This window comes from Eleginops maclovinus, chromosome 2, assembly GCF_036324505.1.
Source record: "Eleginops maclovinus isolate JMC-PN-2008 ecotype Puerto Natales chromosome 2, JC_Emac_rtc_rv5, whole genome shotgun sequence".
Taxonomy (NCBI): domain Eukaryota; kingdom Metazoa; phylum Chordata; class Actinopteri; order Perciformes; family Eleginopidae; genus Eleginops; species Eleginops maclovinus.
The window spans coordinates 15332859-15347491 of NC_086350.1; the positions used below are offsets into that span (position 1 = coordinate 15332859).

General features: G+C 43.3%; 1 protein-coding gene across 1 annotated transcript in view; it reads right to left on the reverse strand.

Annotated features, from left to right (window-relative positions):
• Positions 1-6: 6 nt before the first annotated feature.
• Positions 7-14633, reverse strand: part of LOC134881495 (membrane-associated guanylate kinase, WW and PDZ domain-containing protein 2-like) — a 76259-nt gene continuing 61632 nt past the window's right edge. The window contains exons 12-22 of the mRNA XM_063908883.1: positions 12949-12980; positions 11519-11711; positions 11314-11405; positions 10708-10900; positions 9820-10059; positions 8700-8885; positions 8018-8312; positions 6759-6978; positions 6446-6589; positions 4158-4296; positions 7-3058 (exon numbers count right to left, since the gene is read on the reverse strand). Of these exons, the coding sequence (XP_063764953.1) occupies positions 2379-3058; positions 4158-4296; positions 6446-6589; positions 6759-6978; positions 8018-8312; positions 8700-8885; positions 9820-10059; positions 10708-10900; positions 11314-11405; positions 11519-11711; positions 12949-12980 (2414 nt within the window). The 3' untranslated portion in view covers positions 7-2378. The remainder of the gene's footprint in view (positions 3059-4157; positions 4297-6445; positions 6590-6758; positions 6979-8017; positions 8313-8699; positions 8886-9819; positions 10060-10707; positions 10901-11313; positions 11406-11518; positions 11712-12948; positions 12981-14633) is intronic.

A 14633-nucleotide genomic window follows, 5' to 3' on the forward strand; every position in this document is an offset into this window, starting at 1 on the left:
AATACATATTTTACACCATGTCAAGAGTTTATTTGACAGTATTTCAGAATATCTTTCAGTAAACAAGTTTTTTGTTTTTTAGCAAAATGTAATATATCAGTACTGTCGCATTTCATAAAAATAGTTGTTCACGTCTTTGAAACTACAGTATCAATGATACAGTAAACCATATTTGTAGGAATACAGCTGTACAAGGTGAATAATACACAATTAACACTACACAGTTATACTTGATCTCAATGGGGATTTATGAACGTGCCATCCTTCACAGGTTCCAATAAAGCAGTTTTTTGTTTTTGTATACAAAATCACTCACAGCAGGCAGGGGGGCGGCCTGGACGGAGACAGAGGGCTAGATAAAATATTCTTTCATCTTTTCTGAACTTTGACATTTGTACATACAGTAAACACATTTCTAAAGCCTAGTGGCATGTGGACATGCTCCTTGATAACATGTTCATCACATGAAACACAGGTCTTTCTAGTGTCCCAGTCTGCAGGTGCATTGTCTTGCAAAAAGCAGGTGACCAGTTAGGCCTACGCCCGTTTACCAGTACAGCTTGGATGTGCCATCGTGCTGCATTCAGGCCAATTGTCACAATGCATCGTGATTCTTTTATTAAACTCATCTTGAGAGCAAACATCTTGTTGAAAGGAATGGATGGTATCAGGAGAAATGCAGGAGGAGAGTGACTTCATCTCAGGTGTCTTTGTTTAATAGCAGCACGCTTTAACTCTGCCAGTATCTAAATGTTCTGATTGAACACCCGATCCACAGATAATGTAACGTGTAGGTTCAGATACAAATAGCATTTCTGCTGCCTGCAACAATGAAAACTTAGTCTGTTTCCTTTACTCAATGGACAAATAAAGCTGGAATGATACGAATGAAACAACAGAAAACACGACTCCAAGAAGAGGATGTAATGCTACAGGCTACATTGTATCCCCGTTAAACACCAGGGGACCAGGGCAATCATCAATAGGATAAGAGTGCATCAAGATAACTGTATATATACTCCTGGGTGTTAAGTCAGAGGAAAACAGGCTCCACAACTCAACGGTTTGCTGATATGTGTGCATGGTCATTAACATCTGTTTTGCATTCAGTTCCGAAACAAATCACCACAGCAACAGCTCTGCATTAGTTTGAGTAAGGCACTCCGCCCCACCTCATATCCATCGGCCTCCTCTTCCCACACCGATGCCCCTCCCCCACAGTGATGTGGTACACTTAGCACAGTAAAAGGCATAGAAATGGGAAATATAGACTGGACAAAATTCTTCCGTTGAGCATTAAATGAATACAACACTCATAATTCTGCACAATGACAGCATGTTTGGCTTGTGAGCAAGTTGCGTACATAACCCAGAACAGTATTATGAGTTCTTACAAAGCAAACTTTGTTCAGTCACACAAAAGTTCAATTTGATGAGAAAAAAAAACAACTTATTTTAGTCTCACATGAGTAGCAACTGGTCAGCTCCACAGAGGTTATCCTCTTTATACTTTACCTCTAAAAGACATGTGAGTCCTTGTATAAAGACATGGTGGTTTATATCCATGCACACTGGGTTTGGTGACTTGCAAAGTCTTTGATATGTAGTAATAGACGAGGCCATGGAAATAGTGATCTAAAATACTGTATACTGTCCGGGTGTTTTTTTTCTCTCTTTTCTTTACAATGTATCTAACTACAACACTGCCTCAAAAAACACCAACAGGTATGTATCTGTGATTACCAAATGTACATATTTTTCACATCTTTACATTTACAGTATATGATATATTGGTAGGCATGTGAGATCTAACATATGTCGGGTTAACCAGGCTGTCAAGTGGGTCTGTACCATGTCCTCCAGGAGTGTCAGTGTCCCTGCCCCCTTCAGATTTGTACTCTCACTTTCTCCCACTGTAGAGAGAAAATGGAGCAAAAGTAAATCGCTTGGATGTTCATATGTCTCTCTCCTGCGAGGAAAGTTGTTCCCTCTGAGGTTACGTTGCACTCACCAATCTGAGCCAGATACGGTCGAGCAGTTAAAGGTACGCGTCGAAAGCACAGCTGCACTCAGAGTCAGACATTGGTGCTCCATCTGTGATCAGAACACTAACTGCCGCTTCTGAGGGTCCAAAACGCTGTGTTGTTGTGGGTTTATACAGTATGGTACAACAGCTGTGAAGTTCCTCTGTTTTTAAGGTGGTGGGTGTAATAATTATCTTGTAAGAACAACTGAAAAGTAAAGTATGATTTTGGAAGTAGATGGAGAAATAAAACGAAAGAGAGGGTGAGGGAGATTTACTGCTGTTTCCTGGACATCCGATGGTGAACTGAAAGAGGAGCCCGACAGTATGATCCGGTCCAACCAGTGCGATCATTCTACCTGCTTACTGTGGAGGTCCAGGACCTCAGGGTGCCAGGAAGTTTGTCAGACCCGGGGACGTTCCAGGGCCCAGGGGAGGCCGCGGTGCTCCTCGCAGGATTATCTTCCATGGATTTAGAGGGGCAGCAGAGCCCACTGGCCCTCTCGTCTTCTCTGGGGAACAGACCTCTGGACACCAGCCTCTCCTGGAGGCTGACATGTCCCTCTCCGCCACCGAGAGAGGCTCCATTCAGATTCACACTCACATATGGGTCCCAGGGCCAGACAGTGCTCATCGCCTGTGTGTGCAGACCCTTTCTCTCACAGCAGGGGGAGCAAGTCTCCCTCTGCCTCTGCTCTCTCCTTTCAACAGACCTTCCCAGGACAGCTTTGGGAGGCAAAGCCCGAGGCTGTCTGTCACAGTCCACCTCTCCAGACCCCTGAGGGGTCCCCTGCCCCCTGATGATGCACTTCTGCTGGGTGGACCTGCCACCTGTAGCCCCTCTCATGGAGCTGTGGTCTGTCAGGTGTGGAGCTTTGTCTGCCATGCACACTGTGGCCTCTAGGGGGAGCTGATGAGGGGAGTCTGGGGCTGAGGCTGGATGGGATGAGAGCAATGGATTTGGGTAGGGTTCGAGGGTCACTTCCTGCAGGGCAGAGTGGGCTGTAGAAAAGGAATCCCAGGGGCCGTCACAGTCTGTCAGGGAACAGGAAAACACTCTCAGGTGGAGTGAGGTAAAAGCAGAGTGGCACAAACCTGCATGCACATGCACACAGAGAGAATAAGAAGAGGAAAAAGGAAGAGAGAACAAAGATGAACATATTCATATCTAATTCTAATATAATATCAGGCAAACTGCATGCAAATGTGTGACGAGCACACACCTGACAGTGTAGGCCTCTACACCTAAATGCTAATCTAACGACAGACATGTGGGAAAGGATTCATTCAGTGCTTGAAAACAATGAGCATGTTTGTAGTTGTGTGACAGACTGATCCTGAGCAAATTGATTTCACACAGTCTACTTCACAGCCCTCTTCAGGATGATACAATTTCATGGAGGGGTCACTTCAAACCCTATTGCTCTCTTACTGCAACACGCAGAAGCCAGCGCAGACACACACACACACACACACACACACACACACACACACACACACACACACACACACACACACACACACACACACACACACACACACACACACACACACACACACACACACACACACACACACACACACACACACACACACACCTGCCATTTTCCCATGCATTAACTCATGACCATACATACTCGCATGCCAAGAGCACAGCTTCACTGAACACAGATTAATCAGTATGGAGAGACGTGCAGTTTTTCACAAACCGTGTCTTTAGAGTGTCCCATTAGGAAGAAATAGGGGGAGCTTAGTGTTTCACCTTTCATGCACATGGAGAGGTTGGAAGGTACCATTCCTGAGGGAAGGCAAGTAAGAGCCTATACCAATCATTAGACTTAAAGCAGAGGGGTTACAACACACGAGGGCTAAAGGGTAGGGTGTTATTATAATAAAAGCACAAAGTAGCTTCTCACATAAAGACAAGTTTAAAAACAGTATAAGAGACTGCAGAGCGAGTAAAACGCAGAAAGATATAAATGTTAAAATGTTAAAACACGTAACATTCTTGTTAAAAAATAGTAATGTTGAACCTCAAACAATGAATTTCTAGTATAAAGGTTAGAAAATGATCAGGTCAGAGACTAAGGAGTGGAAAGAGATTAGACACTTCATTTGTTCCAGGGTTACGTACCATATTCTGGCACCTGCCCTGAGCCACGCTTCAGCAGCAGCCTGACCCGCCTGCCTCCCGCCTTGATGAGTTCAATGGCGCGGGCGTGAGTCATGTCCCGAGTGCTGTCCCCGTTAATCTCAATGATCTGATCCCCTACCTGGAGGAGACACACAGAGCGTAGGGTCGATTTCTGTCAGCTTGTGTTTATCTACAGAAAGTTGACTTTACTGATCAACTGTAGGTGTGGAGCTCCACTGAGCAGCTGGAGAGTACGTTAGTGCTTTGTTCAAGTGCACCTCAAGTGGAGTTTTTACGGGTGAGCTGAGTTGATGTGCACACTCAGTGTTAGGTTTTCCTAACTATGAGCTAATTCTGCACCAAGCAGAAGATTGGGCACACAGTCAATAAAGATGTTCATTGATAAAAGGAGTAAAATATAATAACCATGTTGCAAAAGAGCCACAGCAGGGTGGTATTCCTTTGAAAGGCTAAATTATGTGCTGTTAAATTTCAAAACAGCTTCCAATTCATTGAAATAAATAATTCCCAGACAAGTACAGTGGGGAGAACAAGTAATTGATACACTGCCGATTTAGCAGGTTTTCCCACTTACAAAGCATGTCTGTAATTGTTATCATAGGTACTCTTCAACTGTGAGAGAAGGAATCTAAAATAAAAATCCAGAAAATCACATTGTATGATTTTTAATAATTAATCTGCATTTTACTGCATGAAATAAGTATTTGATACATCAGAAAAACAGAACTTAATATTTGGTACAGAAACCTTTGTTTGCAATTACAGAGATCAGATGTTTCCTGTAGTTCTTGACCAGGTTTGCACACACTGCAGCAGGGATTTTGGCCCACTCCTCCATATAGATCTTCTCCAGATCCTTCTGCAATACGGACTTTCAGCTCCCTCCAAAGATTTTCTATTGGGTTCAGGTCTGGAGACTGGCTAGGCCACTCCAGGACCTTGAGATGCTTCTTACGGAGCCACTCCTTAGTTGCCCTGGCTGTGTGTTTTGGGTCGTTGTCATGCTGGAAGACCCAGCCACGAGCCATCTTCAATGCTCTTACTGAGGGAAGGAGGTTGTTGGCCAAGATCTCGCGATACATGGCCCCATCCATCCTCCCCTCAATACGGTGCTCGTCCTGTCCCCTTTGCAGAAAAGCATCCCCAAAGAATGATGTTTCCACCTCCATGCTTCACGTTTGGGATGGTGTTCTTGGGGTTGTAGTCATCCTTCTTCTTCCTCCAAACACGGCGAGTGGAGTTTAGACCAAAAAGCTCTATTTTTGTCTCATCAGACCACATGACCTTCTCCCATTCCTCCTCTGGATCATCCAGATGGTCATTGGCAAACTTCAGACGGGCCAGGACATGCGCTGGCTTGAGCAGGGGGACCTTGCGTGCGCTGCAGGATTTTAATCCATGACGGCGTAGTGTGTTACTAATGGTTTTCTTTGAGACTGTGGTCCCAGCTCTCTTCAGGTCATTGACCAGGTCCTGCCGTGTAGTACTGGGCTGATCCCTCACCTTCCTCATGATCATTGATGCCCCACGAGGTGAGATCTTGCATGGAGCCGCAGACCGAGGGAGATTGACCGTCATCTTGGACTTCTTCCAATTTCTAATAATTGCGCCAACAGTTGTTGCCTTCTCACCAAGCTGCTTGCCTATTGTCCTGTAGCCCATCCCAGCCTTTTGCAGGTCTACAATTTTATCCCTGATGTCCTTCCACAGCTCTCTGGTCTTGGCCATTGTGGAGAGGCTGGAGTCTGTTTGATTGAGTGTGTGGACAGGTCTCTTTTATACAGGTAACGAGTTCAAACAGGTGCAGTTAATACAAGTAATGAGTGGAGAACAGGAGGGCTTCTTAAAGAAAAACTAGCAGGTCTGGGAGAGCCGGAATTCTTACTGGTTGGTAGGTGATCAAATACTTATGTCATGCAATAAAATGCAAATTAATTATTTAAAAATCATACAATGTGATTTTCTGGATTTTAGTTTTACATTCCGTCTCTCACAGTTGAAGAGTACCTATGATAACAATTATAGACCTCTACATGCTTTGTAAGTGGGAAAACCTGCAAAATCTGCAGTGTATCAAATACTTGTTCTCCCCACTGTATGTTGTGATATGTGTATATTTTTGATGGACGTCAAGATGGTCATACTGACATATTGCTGCTACTCAGTGTACATCTGTGATTTGAGTCATTTCAACAATTCTTTAAAGGACCAGTATTTCCCCTGAGAGCAATTCCATCCCCTCCAAAGAGCTGTTTAACTTATCTCACCCTCATCCTTCCGTTACGTATGGCGGGACCATCTTCAGCAAGGCGCAATACAAACAGGTCCATCTTGTACTCTCGGCCCCCACGGATACTGAAGCCAAAACCCTTTGTACTTTTCTCCAGCTCCACTGTAAAGTAATCATAGTCCTACAGAAAAAACACGTAGAGAACTTTTAACAAATCCACCGCAAATAACAGTGTATGACCTTAATGCCTAAAAGACAGATTACGCCCTCTCCACAGTGTGGTGGAGGTTACAAATGAACCTGTACAACTCAGTGTCCTCTCAAGCAAATGGTTCCTGTTCTGGGTTTACCTGTGGTCTGAAGTCAGGAGGCAGCCCCAGAGGGAACTGTGCAGCTGCAGGGTGCTGTCTGAAGTCCAGCATACCAGGTGGGTGTCTGTAGTCCAGCGTCGGCGGCTGGCGATAATCAGTTACCGGCGGGTGACGGTAGTCTACTGGAGGTTGCCTGTAATCAGTGAATGGAGGATGGCGGAAGTCAGGTTTGACATCCTGTCTGGCTTTTACCTCTGACCTGTGAGAGAAAGCAACAACATCAGAGAAGAAGTTTGTGGCATAATGGATCATTGGTAAAGAATTAAAAGGGATAGTTTAAACAAAATGACTTCTTTTTTTTAAAGAAAATAAGGAAAATTGAAAAATTAAGAAAAGATAAACCTTTGTTGATCCCTGTAGGGAAATTAAACAGCAATGTTTTGTCCAAGAGATCAGGACCCGGTTACTCAAGGTAATCCACAGGCATTGTTCTGAACAGTTTCAAGTAGGAACTACTTACTTCTTTCAAACTACACCCACCAACTATATCAGCGCGCAAAATAGAACATGAATGACTCAGCTCATGAACTTATTAGATTTATGTTTTTCTGCTGCACACAACCCCACATGTCTGTATGTCTTCTCCTATATGAATAAACAGTGTTGCTAACAATGTATGTTAATGTAAATCAACCTCTGAGCTAAGTACGCTGCATAAGTATTACTTGTGTGCAGCTAAGGTGGCTGAATACAAAGATGATGGAAATATCGCTCTCCGGTTTGAAACTTTATCAAGCTCTAACTAGTAAATTGGGAATACATCCACAGCTCTGGGAGTGCTGCTCACCTGCACACACGCCTATCCATGCACACACTCACACTATAGTTTTGACATGGAAAAGGGCCTGATCGCTGGGTTCCTGCATTATAGAAGAGATACCTTGAAGTAAATTATTCACTGCCACTGTAGAAGTGGTGTTATGCAACAGAGTAGAAACCAGCTTGAGAATCTGGATGAGAAAAAAAGTAGACTGCAGTCACAGGTTTTCTCCTGAAATGACTGGCATGCAAGGAGAGGACGGCACACACGCAGCTAGAATATAGTATGTATGTAAAGTTGAAGTAGCATTTGGTCAATAAAAATTGTAATTGTCAAAATGTGTAAAAAAAGGTAGGAAAAATCAGTTTCTGACAGCTTAAGGCATAAAACTAAAATGCTGGCGGGTACACAAAAGGGAAAGCAAAAATGTTACATATTATACCTCAAATGAATCTACAAACAACAACACTCGTCTTACCTGCCGTCATGGAGGTATAGCTGAGGCGGGAGGCCAGAGGGCTGGCTGACCGGACTCTGCTGGGATCCAGCTGGCGCAGGCTGGGAGGCTGCTGGTGCAGGAGGGCCACTCACGGTTTGGCTGGGCTGAGCTGGTGTCTGGCCGGGCTGGACAGTTATCTGACCTGCCTGGATGGCCGTTTGGCCTTGCTGGGGGCCTCCTTGGCCTGGATGGGCTACAGGGCTTGGCTGGGTCTGGGGGCTGTGTTTCTGGGTCATGGGGCTCTGCTTCTCTGAGTTGGGGCCAGAATGGGCTCCTGTGATGGAGATGAGACATGATTTTTTTTTTTCTGTTAAATTACAAGTTTTGAAAAGAGTAATAAAACTAATTTGTAGAAGGAAACTCAGGATTCAGAAGACTGCATACATTTCAGAATTATCTGAAATATATTTGAGAAAACCACTAAATTATCTTCTGTATAAACTGGAAGGGCCAAAACTTTGGTTCTGGATTATGTTTAAGTGTAACCGTAAACAAAACAGCTGGAAAAACCTACTTCCTGACATTGTGCCCCTTTCAGCATTACTATGTGAACCTGCCTTTTCACTTCATTGTCATTTCCAGTCGTCTTCTATAAGGGGAAAACAAAACAAGCTGCCGCATAAAACTGAAGTCCCAGTATTTGTTACACACAAACACTCACCCTCTTCTGGTATGATGTGCAGCGTGACAGTAAGCCCAGCATCTTTAATGAGCTTCACAATGTCTGCGTGCGGCATGCTGATGATGGACTGTCCATTCACCGCCAGGATCCGGTCGCCCACTTTCAGCTTCCCACATCGGTCCGCTGGGCTGCCCTCGATGATGCGGCCTATTTTATGTGGCACCGCTGGAAAGAGGCATAACAAGGTGGTTGTTAATGGCTTTTTGGAAGAAACATTTCAAAACCTTATTTATAAAAAAGCTATTTTGAAGTGGAGAGAATAACATTTGGATTGTAGCAACAAGAGCCTCGTCTGGCATGAAACAGTTTCAAACAGTACATTTCTAAATGTTGTTCATCCTTATCATGCAATGCCACTTAACAGAAACATTTCTATTGTTTACACCTGCTAAGAAATGTACCTTTGAAGATCTTTATCACTGTTTTAGGACAATAACATCTTAACAAGACATGTTTTCAGCTTTCAGCTTTTTCCACCATTTTAACAGACAGAAAAATAATTAAAAAACTTAACATTTCCACTTAAGTTTAAAACCTTCCTGGACCCACGAAAAAGAGCCTGAGCCTAATATAGTTGTCCATAATAATGTTCAATTATAAATTCTTCAGTATGCAATTAGACCGCACTGGTTCAAGAATCCCACGTTCTGTGAAAAGATACCACAGCAAGCAAAACGTAAGACTTTTAAATACTTTGACATAAAATTTAAAAATCTAATCAATATCAGTGTAAACCTAGCCAATGAAAGTTATGAAGCTATTGGAAGGTATAAGTAACACCACTCCAGCAAACTAATTGTTAAGGGAAATGAAGCCCACTGGTTATTAGTGGATCAGATATGATGGATATTATACTTCTGACCCTGTTTTTGACGGGAAATGCAGTGCAAACACAACTGGCCTTGTCTGGTAAAAATTTGATTTGTTTTAAATCCATTTAAAACCTTTTTAAAATTATATTATGCTTAAACTGAGTCAGTAGCAAAACCTCATAAACATTAACTCCAGGAAACCCTCGGGATTTTTGGTTATCTGGATTTATAAAAGGAACGTTGTTACTCAGTAGCATCCTTTAAGGCTCCAGAAAGAATCCACTCACTGATGACGGAGACGTTCTCCGGTCTGTTTAGGGAGCTGATGATGACGAAGCCAAAGCCCTCATTCTCCTTGCGGTGAATAACAACATCACTGGTTTGCAGGGCGGATCCCTCTGGAGGAGAGGTGGCAGCTGGGACGGCAACAGCTTGAGGGCCCGAAGCTGAGGCTGCGTCGCTGCGCGGAGAGCTGTGTTGTGTCGACACAGAGCCGGGGCTGCGGCCGTTCACAGGACACAGTTCACCTGGAAGAAAGGAGGCAAGGAGGAAGAGTCAAAGTCAATGCAGCAGGTACTATAAGACATGATCAATTCGCTCTCGATGGCCGTTCATTTATTAAAGCTTTTTGATATAAAGCAGCTCAAGATGTAGCTATTGGAGAAATTCCAGCTCTGCAGAATATATTGCATGCAACAGTGCCAAAGCCAAATTTAGCCTGTATTCATCTAAGTTTGACACAATAAAGGTTACACTGTGCTGAAGGATCAGCAACTCTGAGAGTTTCCTGCTCGGTTATCTGACCTCCTTATCCTTGAGTGGTTGGTCACAATGCAAAAGTTTTTCCAAACAGGCTCATATTATGGGAACATATAGGAAGTTTATTGCAAATGTTTGTTAGTGCTGTACCAACCCCACAACCTGGTTGCCCCCTTCAGAGTCTGATTGAAGATATTGCTCTTGGCTGGATGTGTAATATGTATGATCTACTACCACAGAAAAAAGATGTGTGTGTGAGAAGTACACACTGATCCTGCACACAGATTGTCAGCATGTGTGTTCTGTCCAAGTTCTCGTTTTTTTATTTGGTGCCAGGGAAATTTCCAGCATGTTCTCCAAGTCTCAGTTAAGTGTGAAATAAACAAACACAACAAAAAGATGAAACATGTCCTCACCAGGCATTTGCACTCTCCTTCTCACAGTCAAGCTGACTTGACCGTTGCGAGCGGCTGCGTGCATCAAGTCTATAACGTATTTGTGCGGTTTCCCAGCAACCACATTTTTATCCACAGAAATGAGCTCATCCCCAGGTCGCAGCCGCCCATCACGCTCAGCGGGAGTGTTCTCTATTATAGCGCCAATAACAATCTGTTCAAAGACAATCAATATTAGCAGCATAGATGAAGGTGAAGAGGATGAAACACAGTGGAATAACTCGGTAATTGCTTTATCCAGGCTGGATCTAGTTTTGTATCATGGTTACATCTTTCCACCTTGCGTTTATTCTCCTGCTACATTTTTCATGCTGTTTCACACTTGGACAAGTTAGCAAGGCGTTGTTTCAGTATGGGAGGCACTGAGCAGTCAGGACAATGTGAGAAAAACCAAGGAGTGCTTGTGTGTAAATGTGTGTGCAGCGTATGTTAGTCAAATGTGTGTAACTGGATGAAGTGTGAGATGAGGTTAGATGCAGGTAAGGCTGGTGTTGGTGTGTATGAGGTTAAATATGTGTGTGGTCCAGCCCGTCCCATACGAGCCTTGTCACGGGCGTCCGGACTCACAGCCTGCACGGCCTCGTCTCCCCCCAGGATGCGGAAGCCAAACCCGGTCTTCTCCCTCAGCAGGTGCACCTCCACCTCTTCATACTCTGGACCTGAGACACAATTGAAGACATTAAAGGTTGACTGTCATTATATTCAAATCACCATGTTATCTACAATTTATAGTAACAAAACGCTCCATCGCTCATGATGATTCCGCACTCACGTCGGCTCTCGTAGATAGCCCTCGACTTCTCGTAAAGGTCGTAGGGATCTGGTTTGTTAAGATCGAAGCCCTCAGTGGAGTCTGGCACAGACGTGCGGTGCTGGGGCTGGTTTGGGAACGGCGTGCTAGGTGGCAAAACCGGGCCGGACAGGTTTGCTTGGGGGCTGCCATGTGGGTCCCACTGGTCAGGCAACTAGAGAAGACAGCAAGATCAGATGCATCAACAACAGATTTTTAATTCTTATTATATAAACCCATTGCAGGCAGCACATTTTCTGTTTCCCATTTTTTGATCTTGAAACGATTTGCCTGAGTGTTTGGTAATTTGTGCATTTTGCACAGGTGTAAGGAAAAGAGCAAACAGGTGGGAAGCAATTTGGTGAAAAGAGATTAAGAACCACATCTATTACTTGCACAATGTCAATCTGCTGCTGATCTGATGATTTTGTCTCTTTTGACAAGACGTTTGAATGTGAGATCAAAAGTTGCATGTCTTTCTAATGGCCTGTTATTGATTGATTGATTAATATCCTAATCCAAAAGGGAAATTGATTGTGAATATGGGCAACTAGTCTACTCATGAAAGCCACCCGATGCTGGAACAGCCAACGACGGCAAACAGCTGAAAACTACATGCGTACAACACTGACCTGCACAGCTGTTACATAAATACAAGATATAAGATGTAACATTAGTATATGTGTGGAAAAACAACAACAAAGCAAAACTATACAGCAGCAGCTGTTGTGCCAATAAGACTAATAAGAATTCAAAGTGCAAACTGAAGTCTGTTAGCGGCGGTAAACAAATTATATCAGCTTTCAAAAAACTGCAGTCGGGTCGAATGAAATACTGAAACACAAATTTGACAAATAAGGGCTTCTTGTTTACAGTGATTCATTATCTCTATGAAAGTTGTTTTCAAATTATAAGAAAATGTATATCGGGGAAGACTATAAATCCAAGGCTAACTATGGGCAGAGAAAAATGTCTGGTAACGCTGATGAAGATATAACAAATCAAAATCAATATTCACAATTTGCACTTTAATGGGACCACATTCATTATGTCTGAATATTCTGTGTATCACCAACAATGAGAGCTGATTATGTAAGCAGCAGCAGCAGCAGCTGCAGTTTAAGTTTACATCTAAAAGAGCTTTTCCCCAGCTGGTGAGGTGTGAGATCTGATGTGATCAAACCAATAAGCAGGTCACGACAGGCCGGCTCATTTCACAATAAAGCAAAAGCCAAACACCTCTGAGGCAACACAGCCACAATGACAAAAGCTGATCCTAAGCGCTTCAATCTTCCCTCCCTGCTTCAACAAACAAATCTGGTTCAGACGAACATTTTCCCCATACCTCTCCTTTTTTCTCAGTTGAAGACACACACAGAAACAAGCAGAAACATTTGGTTCAAATAGAATACCTGTTTGGAGGCCTTCCACGGAGAGATGTGGCCTGAGGTAGAAAGAGAAAACACAGTTTACAGAGAGCGGACTCGGATAATCTGTGTCAGAGTCGTAGGAAACAACAAAAATACAGAAAATAACAACTATACAGAGAGAAAACAACTATAATGCAACCTTTGTGCAAATGTTTTTATTCATGAGATATTGGAAAGAAGTTGTAAATGTCCTCTTAATGTGGGAAAAAAACCCACTTCAGTCTACTTATTTCAAATTCCTCTGATTTGACTTTGTTTGCGTAACTCTTGTTAAACGAGTTTGGTTGTTGCGTTTGCTTTCAACATAATTACATCATTGGCTGCAGGCAAGAGCATGGCCCCCCTCCCCCCAACACACACACACACACACACACACACACACACACACACACACATTTCTGTGCAAGTCATATTTTATCTGCATATAGGAAGCAGAGAGCACTTAACATCACAACAACCTCATCTACACTGCTCCCCTGTGACTCCGCTGAATCAAAGACGTACAGCAGATTTATGCTGCTGAGACCCAAATACATACGTTTACAAATGGGGCTGATCACATACAATTGCTGCTTTGTATTAACATGCAGTTTGAATCTTTATACATGTGGAGAAGAACACATTAACACACTCATGAAGCACACTTGATTCCTTCAGCTTCCCTGATGAATTTGTTAACCGACGAGCGCGCTTGTAAAATATTCTTTAGAGAAGCCTCATATATTAAATATTTATTCAGTTTATGAGCTTTCCAGAGAAATGTTAGAGAGCACTGGACGAAATGTATTTAAGGAACGAATCTCCAACTACATCAGCCTGCGTTTCAGATGTGTGAGATGAAGGCCAGCGCACTTTTCTGCAGAATGGCAGAACTTCAAAATCAGCGAGCGAGGGGAGATTTGAGGAAAATGGTATGCATTGGATTCCTGCCAGTCCGTATGAAGACAAAATAAACATTTAGATTTATTTCTGACACTCCTAACACATTTATCAGATATATTTCCCTACCCCAACCCTTATCTATTTGCACAAGCATAATGTCAGCATGGATATTTTTTCCACTTAAAAAAAACTAACTTCCCATCTATGTCTTAGAGAAGGGAAAAGGATGAAATCACATGAGGAAAAGAGAAATAGAAACCCTCCCTGCACACCATTGCATAACGTAAACATGAATGGAGTTTTGTGGAGAACTGTCCGTGGTGCTGAAGCATTTCAGCATGGCCACAGCTGCAGAGGGAAAGCTCTGCGGGGGTCTGGGACTAATAACCACGTTCTGCAGGGAAAACCGGCCTTCAGGGAAGCCTTTAAGGAATTCTATTAGCTCAATCCCGGGAAACTTTCCTTTATGACCCACTGAGGGAAATAAGTATTAGCTACAAGGCAATTGTCCGCTCATATTAAAAATGAGAGTCATAGGCACATGGGCTTTTAAGTTAATTTAAATGCTAATACAATTCAATGGCATATCTGCTGGATGTGTGCTGGACTCCTATGAATGCTGATGAATTACAAAGGTCTGATTGGTGGAGAGGTAGCATGTGGACTCTCTCTGGAATCAGTGGTCAGACAGTCTGGCAGGCCGGCCTCACAGACTAGCCTGCTGAGTCCTGGATGGCTTTCAGACTGGCCTGATTGGCTTGCGCAGTGTGACACCTTTTTTTCAC